This window comes from Nicotiana tomentosiformis, chromosome 1 (genome assembly GCF_000390325.3).
Source record: "Nicotiana tomentosiformis chromosome 1, ASM39032v3, whole genome shotgun sequence".
NCBI lineage: Eukaryota > Viridiplantae > Streptophyta > Magnoliopsida > Solanales > Solanaceae > Nicotiana > Nicotiana tomentosiformis.
In genome coordinates, this window is record NC_090812.1 from 24,798,389 (window position 1) to 24,815,649 (window position 17,261).

The window sequence follows — 17,261 nt, forward strand, 5'->3', positions numbered from 1 at the left end:
AAAAACTAAAAGAAATTGCAAAATCTAAAGATGTAATGAACATACCAGTTATGAAGGATGCAGGTAAGAATCTACACTGATCAAATGAAGGAAGATTGTGAACTAATTGATCGTGCACTGTGTTTTCTTAGGGTTCAAGAACTCAAAGTGGCAAACTTGTGCATAATGCCTTTAGGTTTTATTTATAGGTTGACCAAGTCGCCCCAAACCTAAGGCGATTGCGGCCGCACAATTTTGAGTGCGGGTCGCACTCTTTACTGGACCTTGAAGCAACTCTGCGGTCCACATAAAAGTGAGTGCGGTCGCAGAATTTGTATGGACCGCACAATTTTGTGTGCGGCCACAGATTGGCTATGAATTTTGACATGCCAACTTTAGAGAACTTGCAATTTTAGTCTTCCAGTTATGCGACCGCACACAGAATTGTGTGGTTGCAGAGTGATTTCTGTTGCTGCATTTAGAATTGTGCGGTCCGCACAATTAATGTGTGGTCTGAAAGTGGTCTGCACTCTTTCAACACTTAGCCAAATTTTTACACAGTCCCTGCAATGCACATCCATTCCTGCGTACACTTCAAAACTAGTTAGCACAAAACAAAGCCTATCTAATGAGAAAGAAAAAGAAAAAGACACATGGGTTGCCTCCCAAGAAGCGCCTGATTTAACATCGCAGCACGACGCAAGTTACCATCAATCACTTAAAATGAATTAACGCCACAATGTGGCCATCATCAATTTTGCCAAGATAATATTTCACCCGGTGACCATTTACTCGAAACACTTCATCCTTCTTGTTCTTCAAGTCTAATGCACCAAAGGGTGTCACATGCACAACCTCAAATGGACCACTCCACTTGGATTTCAACTTTCACAAAAACATCCGCAATCGAGAATTGAACAATAGCACAAGATCGCCTTCTTTGAACTCCTTGTTTCGGATGTACTTGTCATGGACGTACTTCATCTTGTCCTTGTTCAAGGATGAACTTGAATATGCATGGAACCGGAATTCATCAAGCTTATTCGATTGTGCCACCCTTAAGTTGGTAGCGACATCCCATTCAAGATTAAGCTTCTTCAATGCCCACATAGCCTTGTGCTCAAGTTCCACCGATAGGTGACAAGATTTCCCGAATACTAACCAATATAGAGACATACCAATCGGTGTTTTGTAAGCCGTCATATAAGCCCAAAGAGCATCATCAAGTTTCTTTGACCAATCCGTCCGGTTGGCATTCACAGTCTTCGACAAAATACTCTTGATCTCCCGGTTGGAGACTTCGACTTGCCCACTTGCTTGAGGGTGATAGGGAGTCGACACTTTGTGATTGACACCATACTTTGTGAGTAAGGTATCAAAAGCTTTGTTACAAAATTGCGATCCCTCATTAATAATAATGGCCCTTGGAGTACCAAATCTCGTAAAGATGTTCTTTTTCAAAAATGCCACCACACTTCGAGCTTCATTGTTGGGTAAAGCCACGGCTTCAACCTATTTTGACACATAATCCACAGCAACCAATATGTAAGTGTTCCCACAAGAGCTCACGAACGGACCCATGAAATCAATGCCCCATACATAAAAAATATCAATCTCCAAGATGGTGGTGAGGGGCATATCATTCTTCTTACAAAATCCCACCGGCTCTTTGATATTCATCACAACGCTTGACGAGATCGCTAGCGTCCTTGTAAAGAGTAGGCCAATAGAATCCACAACTCAACATTTTTGTTACCGTTCTAGCTCCACCATGGTGACCACCATATGGCAAAAAGTGGCAAGCCTCAAGAATTTCCATTTGTTCCTCCTCCGGTACACATCGTCGAATCACACCATCGGTACAAATCCGAAAGAGATAAGGCTCATCCCAATAATAGTCAAGGCAATCTCGTTTGAGCTTCTTCCTTTGGTATGAAGAGAACTCATTTGGTACAATGCCACTCACAATATAATTGGCTAAGTCGGTGAACCATAGCATCCTGATCATAGAAATGGCTAGGAGTTGCTCGTCGGGAAATGAATCATTTATATCAAGGCCATCATGTGGCCTCCCCTCCTCCTCCAAGCGAGACAAGTGGTCCGCCACTTGATTTTCACTACCTTTGCGGTCTTGAATCTCTAGATCAAACTCTTGCAAAAGAAGCACCCACCGCATTAGTCTTGCTTTAGAATCTTTCTTGCTCATCAAATGTCGAAGCACCGCATGGTCGGTGTGAACAATCACCCTTGTACCCATCAAGTACGGTCGGAACTTCTCCATAGGAAAAACAATAGCAAGGAGCTCTTTTTCGGTCACTATGTAGTTGACTTGGGAATCACACATGGTCTTACTAGCATAGTAGACCGGATGGAAAATTTTATTGATATGTTGCCCTAACACCGCCCCAACCGCTACATCACTTGCATCACACATGAGCTCAAAAGGTAAGCTCTAATCCGGTGCGGTGATAATAAGAGTAGTAGTCAACTTAAACTTGAGCAATACCATGCTTTGAAATTTTGTGGCTCAGGACTATGCATTTCCTCGACCATGAAGTGACATTTCTCCCAATTCAAAATCAAGTTTGTTTCCTCACATCTTGCCAATACCTTATCCAAGTTGTCCAAGCACTCATCAAAATAATTCCCCACCACGAAAAAGTCATCCATGAAGACCTCAAGAAAATCCTTCACCATATCGGTGAAGATGACCATCATACACCGTTGAAAAGTTATCGGTGCATTGCATAACCCAAATGGCATCCGCGAGAATGCGAAAATACCATAGGGACAAGTGAAAGTAATCTTCTCTTGGTCCTCAGGAGCAATAAGAATTTTATTGTAGCCGGAGTATCCATCAAGGAAACAATAAAAAGCATGCCCGGCCAACCGATCAAGCATTTGATGAAGAAATGGAAGTGGAAAATAATCTTTCTAAGTGAATTTGTTGAGCTTCCGATAGTCCATGCACACGCTCCACCCGGTCACCATTCCTGTAGGAATCAATTCATTCTTATCATTAGTGACCACAGTCACGCCCCCTTTCTTTGGGACACATTGCACCAGAGAGGTCCACGAGCTATCAGAAATTGGGTAAACTACCCCGGTATCCAATCACTTTATGATCTCCTTCTTCACTACCTCTTGCATTGCTTCATTTAATCTTTTTTGATGTTCAACAGAGGTTTTGGCATCCTCCTCCAAAATAATCTTGTGCATGCAAAAGGCGGGGCTTATACCCTGAATATCCGCCAATGTCTATCCTATAGCTTTCTTCCTCTTTTGGAGCACCGCCAAAGTAGAATCTACCTGCACGTTAGTTAAGCAAGTAGAAAGAATAACAGGTAAAGTAGAACATGGTCCAAGAAACTCATACCTGAGATGTGAAGGCAATGACTTTAACTCTAAAGTGGGAGGCTCCTCGATTGAGGGCTTTGTTGGAGGAGTCTTCCGGTTCTCAAGATCTGAGGACAATTTTCGGGGTTCATAAGTATACGACCCCATTCCTTGTAATGCATTTACACATTCCACATAGCCATCCTTCTCATCATCATCACGATTAAGCAATACGGCTTCTGAAGTATCATCAACATTCATCATTGCACTAGCATCATCAACAATTACCTCAGTCACTAAGTCCACCAACGAACAAACTTCGTTGTTATTCGGTTGCCTAATAGATTTGCACAAAAGGAAAACCACCTTTTCATCGCCCACCCGAAAGGTGAGCTCACCGGCTTCCATATCAACAAGAGTCGTCCCCGTAGCAAGGAAAGGTCTACCCAAGATAATAGGCACCTCATAGTCCACTTCGCAATCAAGAATCACAAAGTCCGCCGAAAGGATGAACTTATCAACACAGATCAGCACATCATCAATAATACCCAATGGTCTCTTCATAGTACGATCCGCCATTTGTAACCTCATATATGTGGGTCTTGGTTGCCCAATTCCCAAAGTTTTGAACACCGAGTAGGGCATCAAGTTGATACTCGCCCCTAGATCACATAGAGCTTTGGCAAAGTCGACGCTTCCAATAGTGCAAGGGATTGTGAAAGTGCCAGGATCTTCCAATTTCGGATCCATTGAGTGCACAATAGCACTCACTTGATGTGTCATCTTGATAGTCTCACAATTCACTGATCTTTTCTTTGTCACCAAATCGTTCATGAACTTTGCATAATCGAGCATTTGTTCCAACGCCTCAACCAATGGCACATTAGTGGATAAGCTCTTCATCATGTCAATAAACTTCTTGAATTGGCTCTCACTATTTTGCTTGGCGAGCCTTTGAGGGTATGGAGGAGGAGGCCTTGGTATTGGTGCCTTGGCCTTTTGTACTACCGGTTCCGGTATGTCAATCACGTGTTCCCTAGACGGGTTCACTTATTCTTGGGTCTCCTCCACATTCTCATCAATATCAATTCTCACTTCTTCATTAGCTTGAACCACATTGCTTGGAATCTCATCTTCTTGAACCACTACATCATCATCATCCACAATTCTTCTTTGATTTGAGGTGGTTGCATCTCCACCTCTTTCACTCCTTGTTGTTACAGACATGGTATGTCCCGTGTTGTTCCCACCCTTCGGGTTCACCACCGTATCACTAGGTAATGCCCTCTTAGGACGAGTGTTTAAAGCTTGCGAGATTTGCCCCAATTGAACTTCCAAATTATGGATTGAAGTGTTGTGAGAGGCTAATTGATCATCGGAGTTGGCATTTTTCTCCATCATTTGTTTGAACATATTTTCGATCCGTCCCATCTCATTGTTAGAAGAACTATAACCTTGAGACGGATAAGGAGGCGGGTTGTTTGGTTGTTGATACATCGGGGGCCTTTGAGAGCCCGGCCCCCGATTCCCTTGGTTACCGTTCCAACCCCCTTGGTTGTTGCCTCCCCAATATCCTTGATTGTTGCCACCCCAATTTCTTTGGTTGCCTTGAATGTTCCAATTTCCTTGATTATTGTTATTATTCCAATTACTTTGATTGTTGGTACCACCACTCCAATTGCCTTGTTGGTTTTGATTGTTCCAATTTTCTTGATTTCCTTAAGACCGCCATTGTTGGTGATTCGGGCCTTGAGAGTTGTTCCTTTGCCCTTGGTGGTTATTCACATATTGCACTTCTTCCTCTTGCTCATTGTATGATTCATCTTGTTCGAACCCACTATCATCTTGCATAAATCATTCCACACGGTTTTGCACTTGTTGAACCTTTTGCCTTCGCATGTTCACCATTATATTGACACCTTCCAGTGCATTTACTTGCGTAGGACTTTGAACCTGTTGAAGTTGAGCTTTGGCCAATTGATTCATTGTAGTGGACAACTCACCAATTGCTTGCCCGTGATCGTGCAATTCTTTGTGTAGGTGAATCACATTTGGATCGCCTTGAGGAACATTTTCTCTACTTTGCCATGCCGATGAAGTATCCGCTATTTCATCTAAGATTTCACAAGCTTCGGCATATGGTGTTGTCATAAAATTTCCATCGGCAAGTTGGTTGACCACACATTGATTGGTAGTATTGATCCCCCTATAGAAGGTTTGTTGAGTCATAGCCCCGGTCATGTCATTATTCGGGTACTCTTTCACCATAGTGCAGTACCTCTCCCATATCTTGTGCAAAGGCTCATTGGATTCTTGTTTGGATGCTAGAATCTCGTCTCTAAGAGTAGCCATATGCCCGGGAGAAAAGAACTTGGCAATGAATTTTTCCGCCAATTCATCCCATGTATGGATAGAATGGATTAGCAATCTTTCTAACTAGTCCAAGGCTTTCACCCGTAGAGAAAAGGGAAATAGTCTCAACCTTAAAGTATCCTCGGAAACGTTGGTTTGTTTACTCCCCCAACAGGTGTCCACAAATCCTTTCAAGTGCTTGTACGCATTTTGATTCGGAGCCCCGGTGAAGAATCCCCGTTGCTCAAGGAATGTAAGCATAACATTTGTGATTTGAAAGTTGCCCGCCCTAATGTGGGGTGGGACTATGTCACTTGCGTACCCTTCATTCGGCAACACCCGGTGTAGAGCCTCTCTTGGTGGATTTGGGGGAGGGGAAGAACGGGAATGTTGTCGTGAGGCGGTCGGCCTTGTCTATTTGCTTGAGGTTCAAGAGGAACCTCTTCAACTGGGTCATCTTCCACGTCCACATCCCCCAATGGCATGTTTCCGAGAGGATCATTGTTGAAAGCCATTTTTGTACCTACAATCCAGTCACAAAAAGGTTAATAACCCGGAAGAAAAAGAAGACAAATCACACACAAAACCAAACATATAGCTAAATCCATCTTGCTCCCCGGCAGCGGCGCCAAAAATTGATGTCGCCCAATAATAGTGCGGTCCGCACATCTTTAAGCTCCCAAACTACAAGTCTTTGAATCTAGTCTTCTGCGGCCGCACAATAATTATGCGGTCTGCATTTTGTGAAGAAATTCTATCAGTGCATCTTCAGAGTTTGCGGCCGCACACAGTATTGTGCAGTCCGCACTGTAGCATTTTTTCCTTCTTTTGGTTCTTGTCCAATTTTACTCCTTTTTGAGTTGATTTTCACTTCTTTAGCTCGTTTTCCAATATTCCTGCAAGAAACACACCTTTCATTAGTTCTGGGGAATACCTTTAAATATTTTTGAGCTAAAACATAAGTAAAAGAGAGCAAATAAGCGGTCAAAATCCTTACTTATCAGCTGTCTCGAGACTAAGGGATTGGCAGACAAAGATGGATCCTCGCCCTCATAAAGCGACTTAAGTTCGGTGGTCTTAGGTAGACCTATAAGAAAAAAGAAAATATTAGCACTATATAAGTTAAGAGCGTGATGATAACTATTTCAGGGAAGAACCTCACCATAAGAACGGGGATCCCATTTGCCCTTTGAAAGTTTGCGCCGTGCGTGTTCGGAGTACGATATCTGCTAACAAATCCCTTCGATCCACTCCTTGAATCAGGGGATTGCATCGGGAACTTGGGCAACTGCTGCGCGACCACAAACACGGGCTATGAGAAAAAGAACATAAAGGAAGAAACACCCCGGAAAGACAATACTTACGAGATGCGTTCCACTCCTCTAGGAATGGCAGAAACTCGAGGGGGGGATCAGGTCTTTGGTTTTCACTCGAACGCACCTTCCCTGCCAGCCTCGGTCTCGATCCTCATCAGTGCTCGAGAAAGAAGCCTTGCTTTCTTGGCGGACAAGCTCGATCAGTCCCCTCAAAAAATTCGGGGACTGTACAAGCGGAGTAGGTGGTCGAGGGTGAACCAAAAAAACTTGGTATTGTTTACGAAATGGCAAAAGAGGAACACAATCCTCCATAAGGATAGGTGGATTTGCCAAAGGCATACCTCGTACCTCTTGCAGAAAGCAAGAACTATGGGACCCACAAGGGGCGAGCGTGAAGGGGTAAGTGTAAATACTCAGATACCTCTTCACGTGAGTAATTATATCGTTATTGGGTCCAGGGATGACCACATCCTTACCCTTCCACTCATAGTCCGCTCGGACAACGTTAGGGTTTCTTTAGTGATAGAGCATATGTATCTCCATGCTCCCTCACCTCGGTCTTGTTGGCTAGAGGCCTTCTCGAGCTTGAATTCATCCCCGATAGAGCAGCCCATAGGTATGAAGCTCTTCATGGGGGGATCTGGATCAACCTGGGGAGCGGCCACTTCAAAATCTGCGGGCGGGTAAGAATTTGAAGGGGCAGCCTGTTGAGGCACTGACTTGGACGTTTTAGTCATCGTGATCTGGGAAAATATGAAGATTTGAAGGGAAGTATGAAGGTTCAAAGGAAAAATATGAAGATTTGAAGAAAGAGTATGAAGGTTGAAGGTGGGATGAAGATATGAAAATCTGAGTTGGAAATCCAAGAACAAATATGAAGGTTTGAAGATCAGAGATGAAGATATAAAGACTCAAGAAGCAGGGTATGAAGATTTGAAAAAGTAAAAAGTCTTTAGAAAATTCAAAGGTAAAAGCTAGGATCGGAAAGTGGAAAAAATGCAAAAGGTCGAAGCTTTTATTGGGGAAAAACAGTCAATGCGTGACGTTTTACATTCGAACGCATCCAGCCGGTGACTGACACATGTCCGAAGTCAGAACGATGCGACTGATGGGACGTTTTGGCTTATCCGTCACCTCGGTTGTAACGTACGAATAAAGGAACCGGGTTTCATCTATCATTTCCTATCTTTTCGACAAACCTACTCTCTGAAAAATGAGAGGACTATCTGTATACGGGTGAAATCGGGGATAACGCACACTCCGATTTCCCGATGAATCAAACGACATAAGAGCATGAATATATGAGATCGAAATCGAAGCTGGAAACTCTTTGTATCGAGGCCCGTGTAAAGTGAACAGAGTGCTCACCATCGGACCTGATAAAACAACACACCCCGAACTCGGGACGAGTTCTGAGACTTTGGAAAGCACAATGAATGGTTATAGACGACAGATAGAGGGCCGTGATATTTACAACTCACAGGATATCATGGCGCAGATCTAGCTCGATGACAGTTACAGATCAGTAATTAACGAGAGAGGAGGTTTTTTACCTTTTTAGACTTGTACTAGGGATGAAACTTTCCTACTATATAAAGAGGAAGTTTTTCTTTGATAATACATATTATAACATGCAAACCAAGGCAATACAAATTCATTTATCTGCTTTCTAGCTATTGCAAAGTCCTTACTTTACTGTTTGATCTTCATTCACAATTGGCTTCGAACCAAGGGTCCGATCAAGGGCAAAACTATTTTTCAACCTAAGTCTAATCTAGGCCGCAAGGTTACAGTTGGTTTGATCGTTAATTTTGTCTTTAATTCGTTTATCTAACATCTCTGATTATTTGTGTTGAATCAATTCATATATCCTTAAAATCGCGTATAAATTTAATTGTTGTCCGTTTTTACCGTAAACAATAATCATAGGGTAGGCTGGTTCAGTCTTTGATTATATCAATCGAGAATAAGAATCCACATTAAATGCAGTTTGCCATAGAATTTTGAGACTGTTTTAATTTATATTTCTTGTTGTGTGGTATAGTTCATTGGAAGTAGCATAATATTACTTACATTTTTTTTACCCGTGACAATGATCATGATATTGACCAATACCTTCTTTGACCTCTGATGCATGCCATGCACTTAACCTTGAGGAAAATATTCTCATTTTTCAATTCCCACCATAAAAGGAAAAAGAAAAAGGAAAACAACTTACTAAACCAAAAAAGAGAGAATTGAAAACCTGTGGATTTGGCGCGATCACCGCTCTCCGTAGAACACGATCACCGCACATTCGACTTATAATTAGAACAGACAAACCCCCTCATATGGGACCTGTGTTTTAAGAATATCAATTAATCAACGGCCATGATTCGATCAGACCGTCCATCAGAAGGATCCAACGTACCCTATCTTTCCGCAGAAATGCATTTAGACTGCCCCCAATAGCAGTCTTCAACTAACAGAGTGGATATCACGCGCTTTGTAGTTTCTGTTTACTGCTTAGGGCGTGTAGTTGATTATACTATTTCAATTCACTTTTAAGATTAGAGATCTTGTAATTTGATTATATTCTACGAGATAATTTGAACTAATTACTGGTATAAATGGCCGCCATTATTTGTAAGGAATGTTTTGAATAAACTTTTCTAAGTTGCAAGTGAACATTAAAAATTACCTGATTAATATGTGCCTAGCATTGCCAAATTTATTTAATACTATCCATATAGGTATTATAAATTGTTAATTAATTAGTTATTCATGCACTAGGATTTGATAGTGGCATATCTAACATTTTCACCTTTTCAGGAAGTGTATTAAGTGCTTTTATTCTCGTTAGTTAATTTAACTTTTATTTCGACGTATTTAATTTTAACCAAAATCCATACTCTCATTTATTTTGGTTTGTGGGAATTTTCCTACTCCCTGTTCACTTTTACTTGACATATATACTAAAAATAGATTTTCATTTTTACTTGTCACTTTACGCATATCAAGAGAATGACAAAAATATTTTCTACCCACAGTATTTATTACTCATTTCAAATTATTTTTCTCAAATCCAACAAAATATGCATCAATTAATATGGATATCATGGTAAATTATGCACTTCATTTATTATTTCTTAAGGGGCGTAAAAAGTCAAAACGTGCCAAGTAAAAGTGAACGGAGGGAGTACTTTACAACTTTTGCCGTGATAGTAATAACTAATACTATGTAATACTAACTCTTAAAAGTACGCATACAAAGACTAATTAAATAAGGATCATACGCGTTACTATACAATGTACATTTCATTAGTACATAATTTATTTTAATTGATTTCTTGCTGCAATCGTAATTGAGAAATTTTTGATTTATTTTATTCAAAACCACTTTTTTTTTTCTGGTTAGAAAAGATTAATTCATTACTAACATAAACATTACAAGGAGCTTAGATGTAAAAACCACTTCTCATTATTCCACATAGTCAGTTTGTAGTAAGTAAAATAATGGAAATTTTTATTTCTTTTTTCACCATAAAATTTATTAATTAATCAAAGAGAATTTTTCTACGAAAACTAAATCAACAATTAATCATTTTTTTTGTTTTCTCGACCGATTAATCAAATCTCATACTAGTACAAATTTTCAAAAGCAAAAGAGGTTGGTAAATTAGCGCCCCCCCCCCCCCACCCCCACCCCCCAAATATTACGTCGATAATGATACCCAGTGGAGCCACGTATAACTAAGAGAATTCAGTTCATCCGAAATCTACAAATTGTTTTGTGTGTGTATACGTGGATGTCCTTGAAATTATAAGAAAGCTACCAGTATAGTGTCGAAGGTGATTCAAAAATATTAAATGTGATATTTTTACATTGTTTAATCCCTTGTTAGAAATTTTTGTTCTACAACTGCTTAATATGATTTTGTTGGAGAAGTATTTACACTCACACTAATTAAACATGAAATTGGGATAATTTTTTACCCCACGGTTTTCCGCATCTCAATATGCAAAGCGTCATATACTACTCTTTTCACCATCAAATTGCTGTCACTCTAGTATTTGATATACTTCTGTTAAGATTCTATGCGTGCGCGTCTTTGGTACTTTTGGTATCAAAATTAACCTTTGCATATTTATAAAATTAATTACCACTTTAATATCATTATTTAATGCATGCAATTATTACAAAATTTGAATATACTTCGTCCGCTCACTTTTACTTGGCACGTTTTGACTTTTCACGCCCCTTAAAAAATAATAAATAAAGTGCATAATTTATCATGATACCCATATTAATTAATACATATTTTATTGAATTTGAGAAAATGATTTGAAATGAGTAATAAAAACTGTGGGTATAACAAGAAAAAAAATTATCTTCTCTTGACATACGTAAAGTAAAGTAACAAATAAAAATAAAAATCTATTAGTAATATACATGCCAAATAAAAGTGAACGGAGCGAGCAGTACAATCTCTGTATATAAAAAAAAGAAAATTCTTTAAATTGGGGGCAAGAACACACTTGATGTTCCAATTCTTCCCTCATTCCCCATTACATTTACATAGATCTTTAATTTTTGAATTTAGCCCCTCCTCCCTCTTACGCAACCTTCCCCCCCCCCCCCCCCCAAAACCCCTCCACATTGTTTTTAAACCAAGATTCAGAAAATCTCTGTCTGAGAGACAAATTTGTTACATTTGTTGCCTGTTTTCCGCGTTAAATCACATAAAGCTAAACGATTAGCACCAATTATAAAAACAAAACCTTTACATTTACAATACTCCATCAATAGAAGCAAGTTCCATTCTTTAGTCTTTCTTGCTCTCTCTCTCGTCCCCAAGATTTGTGTGGTGACAGCAGAGAGAGCTTGAAAGTGAGAGCCATGGCGAAGCTTTTCATGTGGTTATGGAGTTTGGTTTTTGTTGGATTTTTTGTGGTTAGCAAATTAGTAGATTCTTATGAATTTGAAGAATTCTTTTTCAATAAAACCGAAGGGGTATTCTTGGAGTCTGTATATGGAGCTTCAGCAGCTGGTGGTCCAACTCCTCTTATGGTTGGTCTTACACTCATTCATGGTGCTGGCGCCCGAGGAGCTGGTTAGCTCACTTATATCACATTATATGAATTTTCTAATGCCAGTTCAATAGTTTTTCTTTGATTTGGATATGTTTTACTAGTAATTCGTTTTCTATTTCAGTTTCTTGCCTTTGGACTATAGGATTGCGTCTTAGTTCCCATTTGATTAGAGTATTTTGCAACAACCCAGTAGAGATCTTGCCTTAGATTTTCTTTCAGTGATTCTTCATATTCTAATTTATCTTTTACTATCACAACTTCTGCAATTTTCTATAAGGGGCGATTTGACATCTCCGCCAGCTGTTCTTTGTTTTTTGTTTTTGTTTTGTTACTGGTGGTTCCATTTTTCTAATCCCTGTATCACCTAAGGTCTTACGCTTTTTGCTTCCTTATGATTGATATTAGTTGAACAGGTCAGCATCCTAACAATTATTATTGTGTAAATTTTGAATATGTGAATAAAATAAAATATTAATCTATTCTGATTTAACTTACAAAATTAGTAAAATTGACTCTTGTCAACAACTTGTAACAAATTTAGTCTTCTATCATCTGTGTGAATATAAAAAGGCCAAGTGGTTGATTAAGAGATTTGCTGAACTTTCTCCCTGTGGCTAATTAGCTTAGCTCAGCTTTAATTATTAGTGGGCCTTAATAAGTTCTTGCCATAGTACTAAGATTTTTCTGGAAAAGTGATTGTGCTGTTTTTTTACTTTCATCTTTTTTACCTTTTCTACAGTGTGTTTGGATGGAACACTGCCAGGTTACCACATCCATCGAGGTTATGGTCCTGGGGCAAACAGTTGGCTCGTTCAATTGGAGGTGTGCTAATAACTGCTTCATTGATTGAATTACACAGTTTCAGCACTCATCTTTTAATGCTATTTTAATTTAATTGTCTCGGTAGTCAACTTTTTGAATTGCATGTCTATGTTGTCTTTTGTGGTGTCTTTATTAATTAACCAGTTTTACTGGTATTGAGTTTCAGTTTCTTCTGATGTTTGTTACAATTTTTTCCCCAATTTTGTTTATGTTCATTTGTGCTTATCAGTAGCTTAGTGCTTCTGTTGTTTAAATAGATGTTGGAGACAAGTTGTATTTGATGTTGATGTTAGGTACTTATTGCCAGCCTTTTAACATAATTATGGAATTTGACTTCTTTCCTCTCTGGTATGCTTTTCTAATGTGTGGGGAATGGAATTGTAGGCGTGACGCTTTTGAAAAAAAATAATATTCCAGCTTTGCTATTGCTATTATTGCTTCAGCTTCTAAAGCTCACCAACCAAGAGGTTGTGAGTTCGAGTCACCCCAAGAGCAAGGTGGGGATTTCTTGGAGTGAGGGAGCCGAGGGTCTATCGGAAACAGCCTCTCTACCCCAGGGTAGGGAAGGTCTGCGTACATACTACCCTCCCCAGACCTCACTAGTGGGATGTGTTGTTGTTGTTGTTGCTGCTTCTAAAGCTCAGTGACTTCTTGTGGCAGGGTGGAGGATGGTGTAACACTATTAGAAGTTGTGTTTATCGCAAAAAGACAAGGCGGGGATCATCTAATTACATGGAAAAACAGATCCCGTTTACTGGGATTTTGAGTAACAAGGCCGAAGAAAATCCAGGTCCGTTTAGTTATTGATATGCGACTGTTTCTTCAATGAGATTGAACATATTGTGGAGATTTCCTCACTGATGTGCTTTTTGTGAGCAGATTTTTATAACTGGAATAGAGTAAAAGTTCGCTACTGTGATGGCGCCTCCTTTACAGGAGATAGCGAAAATAAGGTTTGTAAGATCATACCCCCATTCACTAATCATGCAAGTGTGCTGTTTGTCTGAAAAAGTAATTGAATGGAAAAGAAAATTAAAGCTGGAATATGTTACTTTTTCAATTTGCAACCACCATGATGGCTCCACACTGTTGTGCACTTTTCGACATTGCCTTTACTTTTATCTTTTTGCTTCTTCACATTCTTCATATTCTGGTATTCTTATTCCTTTTCCTTTTGATTTAGAGTGGCAGTGCAGGACAAAGGCACTTATAAAAGTAATACTCTTCTTTTTGGAGAAAAGAAGATAGTGGTCTTTTGGCTCCTTTTTTTTTTTTTTCCTTCTTTTTCTTTTATCTCAATGTTAGTATGATTAAAACAGAGATGAGTGTCCTTGAACTTTTTGGCATTTCTAGGTTGCTTTTCCCATACATGTTTCTGCTGAGATAGTTAAAGAGTAGAAGCCTTTTGTCAAGACCTGTGTATGTACACGCTTCTTCAGTTCAACTTGTAGATAGGCATTACATGATAACAGTGTAAAGTCCTGCTTGAAGGATGAAAATAAGCTTAAGCTAGGTTTCCTGTTCAAATTTGATTACAGCTGCTTTGTAGCTCCTGCTGTCATCTGACTAGTGCAATGCTTAGAAGAATTTGAATAGAGGCTAAAGAAATAAACATCTGCTAGATCCTGGTCCTCTGCAGCGAGGTGTCTCCTTTGCTGGAATCTCACATTTAATATATGCTTGTTTTAACAAAATAACATGATTTCAATACAAATGACTTCAGTAGGTTAACATTAACACTATTGCCTCCATATATTACAAATTTAAAACTGAGAAAGAATGAGAAGCATTTTCTTGTGAAGTTATTAGGAGATATGACTGTCTGTAGTTTATTATAGAGTTTCGAGGAAGAGATTGTTGGTTATTTGGTCGTCTGCAATAGTCGTGTTTAATTTTTTGACATTTTCCCCAGGCTGCACAATTGCAATTTAGAGGCAAGCGCATATATGAGGCTGCAATGAACGAGTTAATGTCGAAAGGGATGCGATATGCCAAGCAGGTACAATCACAATGTTCACCTCTCATCTCATTTGCTTTAGTTGTTCATATTGTAATATCAGAATTTGTTTTTTAGGCTCTTCTCTCTGGATGTTCTGCTGGTGGTCTAGCTTCAATCATGCATTGTGATGACTTCCGCAATTTGCTCCCATATAGTACTAAAGTGAAGTGCCTGAGTGATGCTGGATTATTTATGGACGCGTAATTTCCTATTCTTTGTACCCTTCAAATACTTATTGAACTAAAATTTTTCTGCGCTTCGACTCTTTTTGTTAATTTAGTGAAATGATATAATGGTCATTTTTACAGAGTTGATGTATCTGGAGGGCGCTCCCTGAGAAATTTCTTTGGAGGTGTGGTTCAGCTACAGGTAATGAGCAAACTCATATTCTATATTGGTCAATTTCTTCAAGTTAACTTTTAGCAGGCTTTGTTGAATGGTGTTAAAGTCCGAAGCATTTGTTTTCCCAGTAGATAAATTGTTATCAATTTTCTATGAAATTAATGGAGATGCTTTATCGCTAATCCTGTCCATGCAACCTTGGAGAAATTGGGGAAAAGAATCAGACTCAACAAGTAATTTCAGCAAGATAGCTTGTCATTGTCCCGTGCTAAAAATGTTCATCAAATAACAAAAATCCGTTAAAGAAAGTCTCTTCTGAATTGCTGTATACCTTTGCTTCAAGCCTTGCTTAGCTGAAATGTTCCTGCTTTGTAACAGGGTCTTCATAAGACGCTACCAAGAACGTGCACCAACCACCTTGATGCAACCTCAGTAAGTCCCTTTCAATTAATTTTTCTTTCCAGCATCTGGAGAGCTTCTTGTTTTCATAATAAAAGTTGTGTATTTCCCTAAACCCTTTCATTTGCAGTGCTTCTTTCCTGAGAATTTAATCAACAACATCAAGACCCCTCTTTTCCTGCTGAATGCTGCCTATGATTCCTGGCAGGTAAATTCTTAACTCCATTGCTCTTCTTTTATTTGGAGATAATTTTAAGGTTAATTTCGATACACTACAGTTGTTGTCCATTCCCTTTAAAATGATGGAAATCCTCTCTATTGCACGTATTACAGCTTCAGGAAAGTTTGGCTCCTCGGGGAGCTGATCCTCATGGCGTATGGCACGATTGTACACTCAATAATGAAAGATGTTCTCCTTCTCAGATTCAATTTCTGCAAGGTATGACCTGCTCAAACTGTCAAGTAGTTAACCGTTTTTCAATAGTTCGAGATCATAAACTCACATGTTGCTAAATACATATTGAACAGGTTTTAGGATTCATATGCTTAATACAATTAAAAGATTTGCCGCTTCAAGACAAAATGGTTTGTTTATAAACTCATGCTTCGCCCACTGCCAATCGGAGAGGCAAGATACATGGTTTTCCGATAATTCTCCCATGATTAATAACAAGGTACGCCTAAGAGCTTCGTTTATCCCTCTTTCTTTTTTGTTTTTTCTGTTATGCTATAGATTTTGTATAAACATTGGTACTAACATGAAAATTGGAACAATTGCAGCCGATTGCACTTGCAGTTGGAGATTGGTACTTTGATCGATCAGGTATGAAGGCAATAGACTGTGCATATCCATGCGACAGAACATGTCACAACCTGGTCTTTAGATGAGCCTTACAATCAAATTCTTTTTCTGCCAACAGCAGGAATATGTTATCATCTTGATAGTGAAATACCCCTTCCAATTAACTTAAGATTTACACAAGTGTAACAAAGTTGATTGTAGAAATAAAGTCAAGCATTTATTCTCGAATGCATTTAGTTTAGTAATGCTCCACTTATGTCCTTCTTGGGCCAGTTAGAGCAGGAGTTTTTATTTATCATTTTATGTATCCACCCAAAATTTATTGAATTGTAAAACAAATCAATCCAATGAAGAGCTAGTTTTATATCTTCATTTACTTGGGCCAACAATGTGGTCGATTCATATCTCACTAGAAGCACGAATTTTCTATTTCTGTGGTTATTCGTTTTTTGGTAGTTATTAGTTCTTCATACCGTGTAATGTGCCCTTGTTTTCTGAGTCCCTAGGATTTAGTTGTGTTGCGAAAGATCGTGGGTTAACTAGCACATAATCATACAAAGCAAATAGAGAAGAAAAATTAACACAAGAATTTAACGAGATTCGGCTAAGCCTAATCCTCGGGGCAGAAGCAGAGACAGTTTTCCACTATGAATGAGAAGAAAAACACAATATAATCTATAGAATCCCCAACTATAACCCCTATATATATCCCAAATAATCTCAAACCTATAAGAGAAAGGTTTCCCAATTTAACAAGGACTATAGGTTTTCCTTTCCCAAATCTATTACGACAATGGGTTTTCTTAAACCTATAGGGATTATGAGTTTCCTAAAAATACAA

At 39.1% G+C, this 17,261-nt stretch overlaps 1 protein-coding gene across 1 annotated transcript; it reads left to right on the forward strand.

Moving 5' to 3' along the window:
- The first annotated feature begins 11,655 nt into the window (after positions 1–11,655).
- LOC104096209 (pectin acetylesterase 12-like) lies at positions 11,656–16,792 on the forward strand. Its single transcript, XM_009602549.4, has 12 exons — positions 11,656–12,076; positions 12,796–12,878; positions 13,539–13,668; positions 13,758–13,831; positions 14,791–14,877; positions 14,953–15,077; positions 15,186–15,246; positions 15,598–15,651; positions 15,749–15,826; positions 15,952–16,057; positions 16,147–16,292; positions 16,399–16,792. The coding sequence occupies exons 1-12, from the start codon at positions 11,863–11,865 to the stop codon at positions 16,504–16,506; spliced, it is 1,266 nt and encodes a 421-aa protein (XP_009600844.1). The 5' UTR covers positions 11,656–11,862; the 3' UTR covers positions 16,507–16,792.
- The last annotated feature ends 469 nt before the right edge of the window (positions 16,793–17,261 follow it).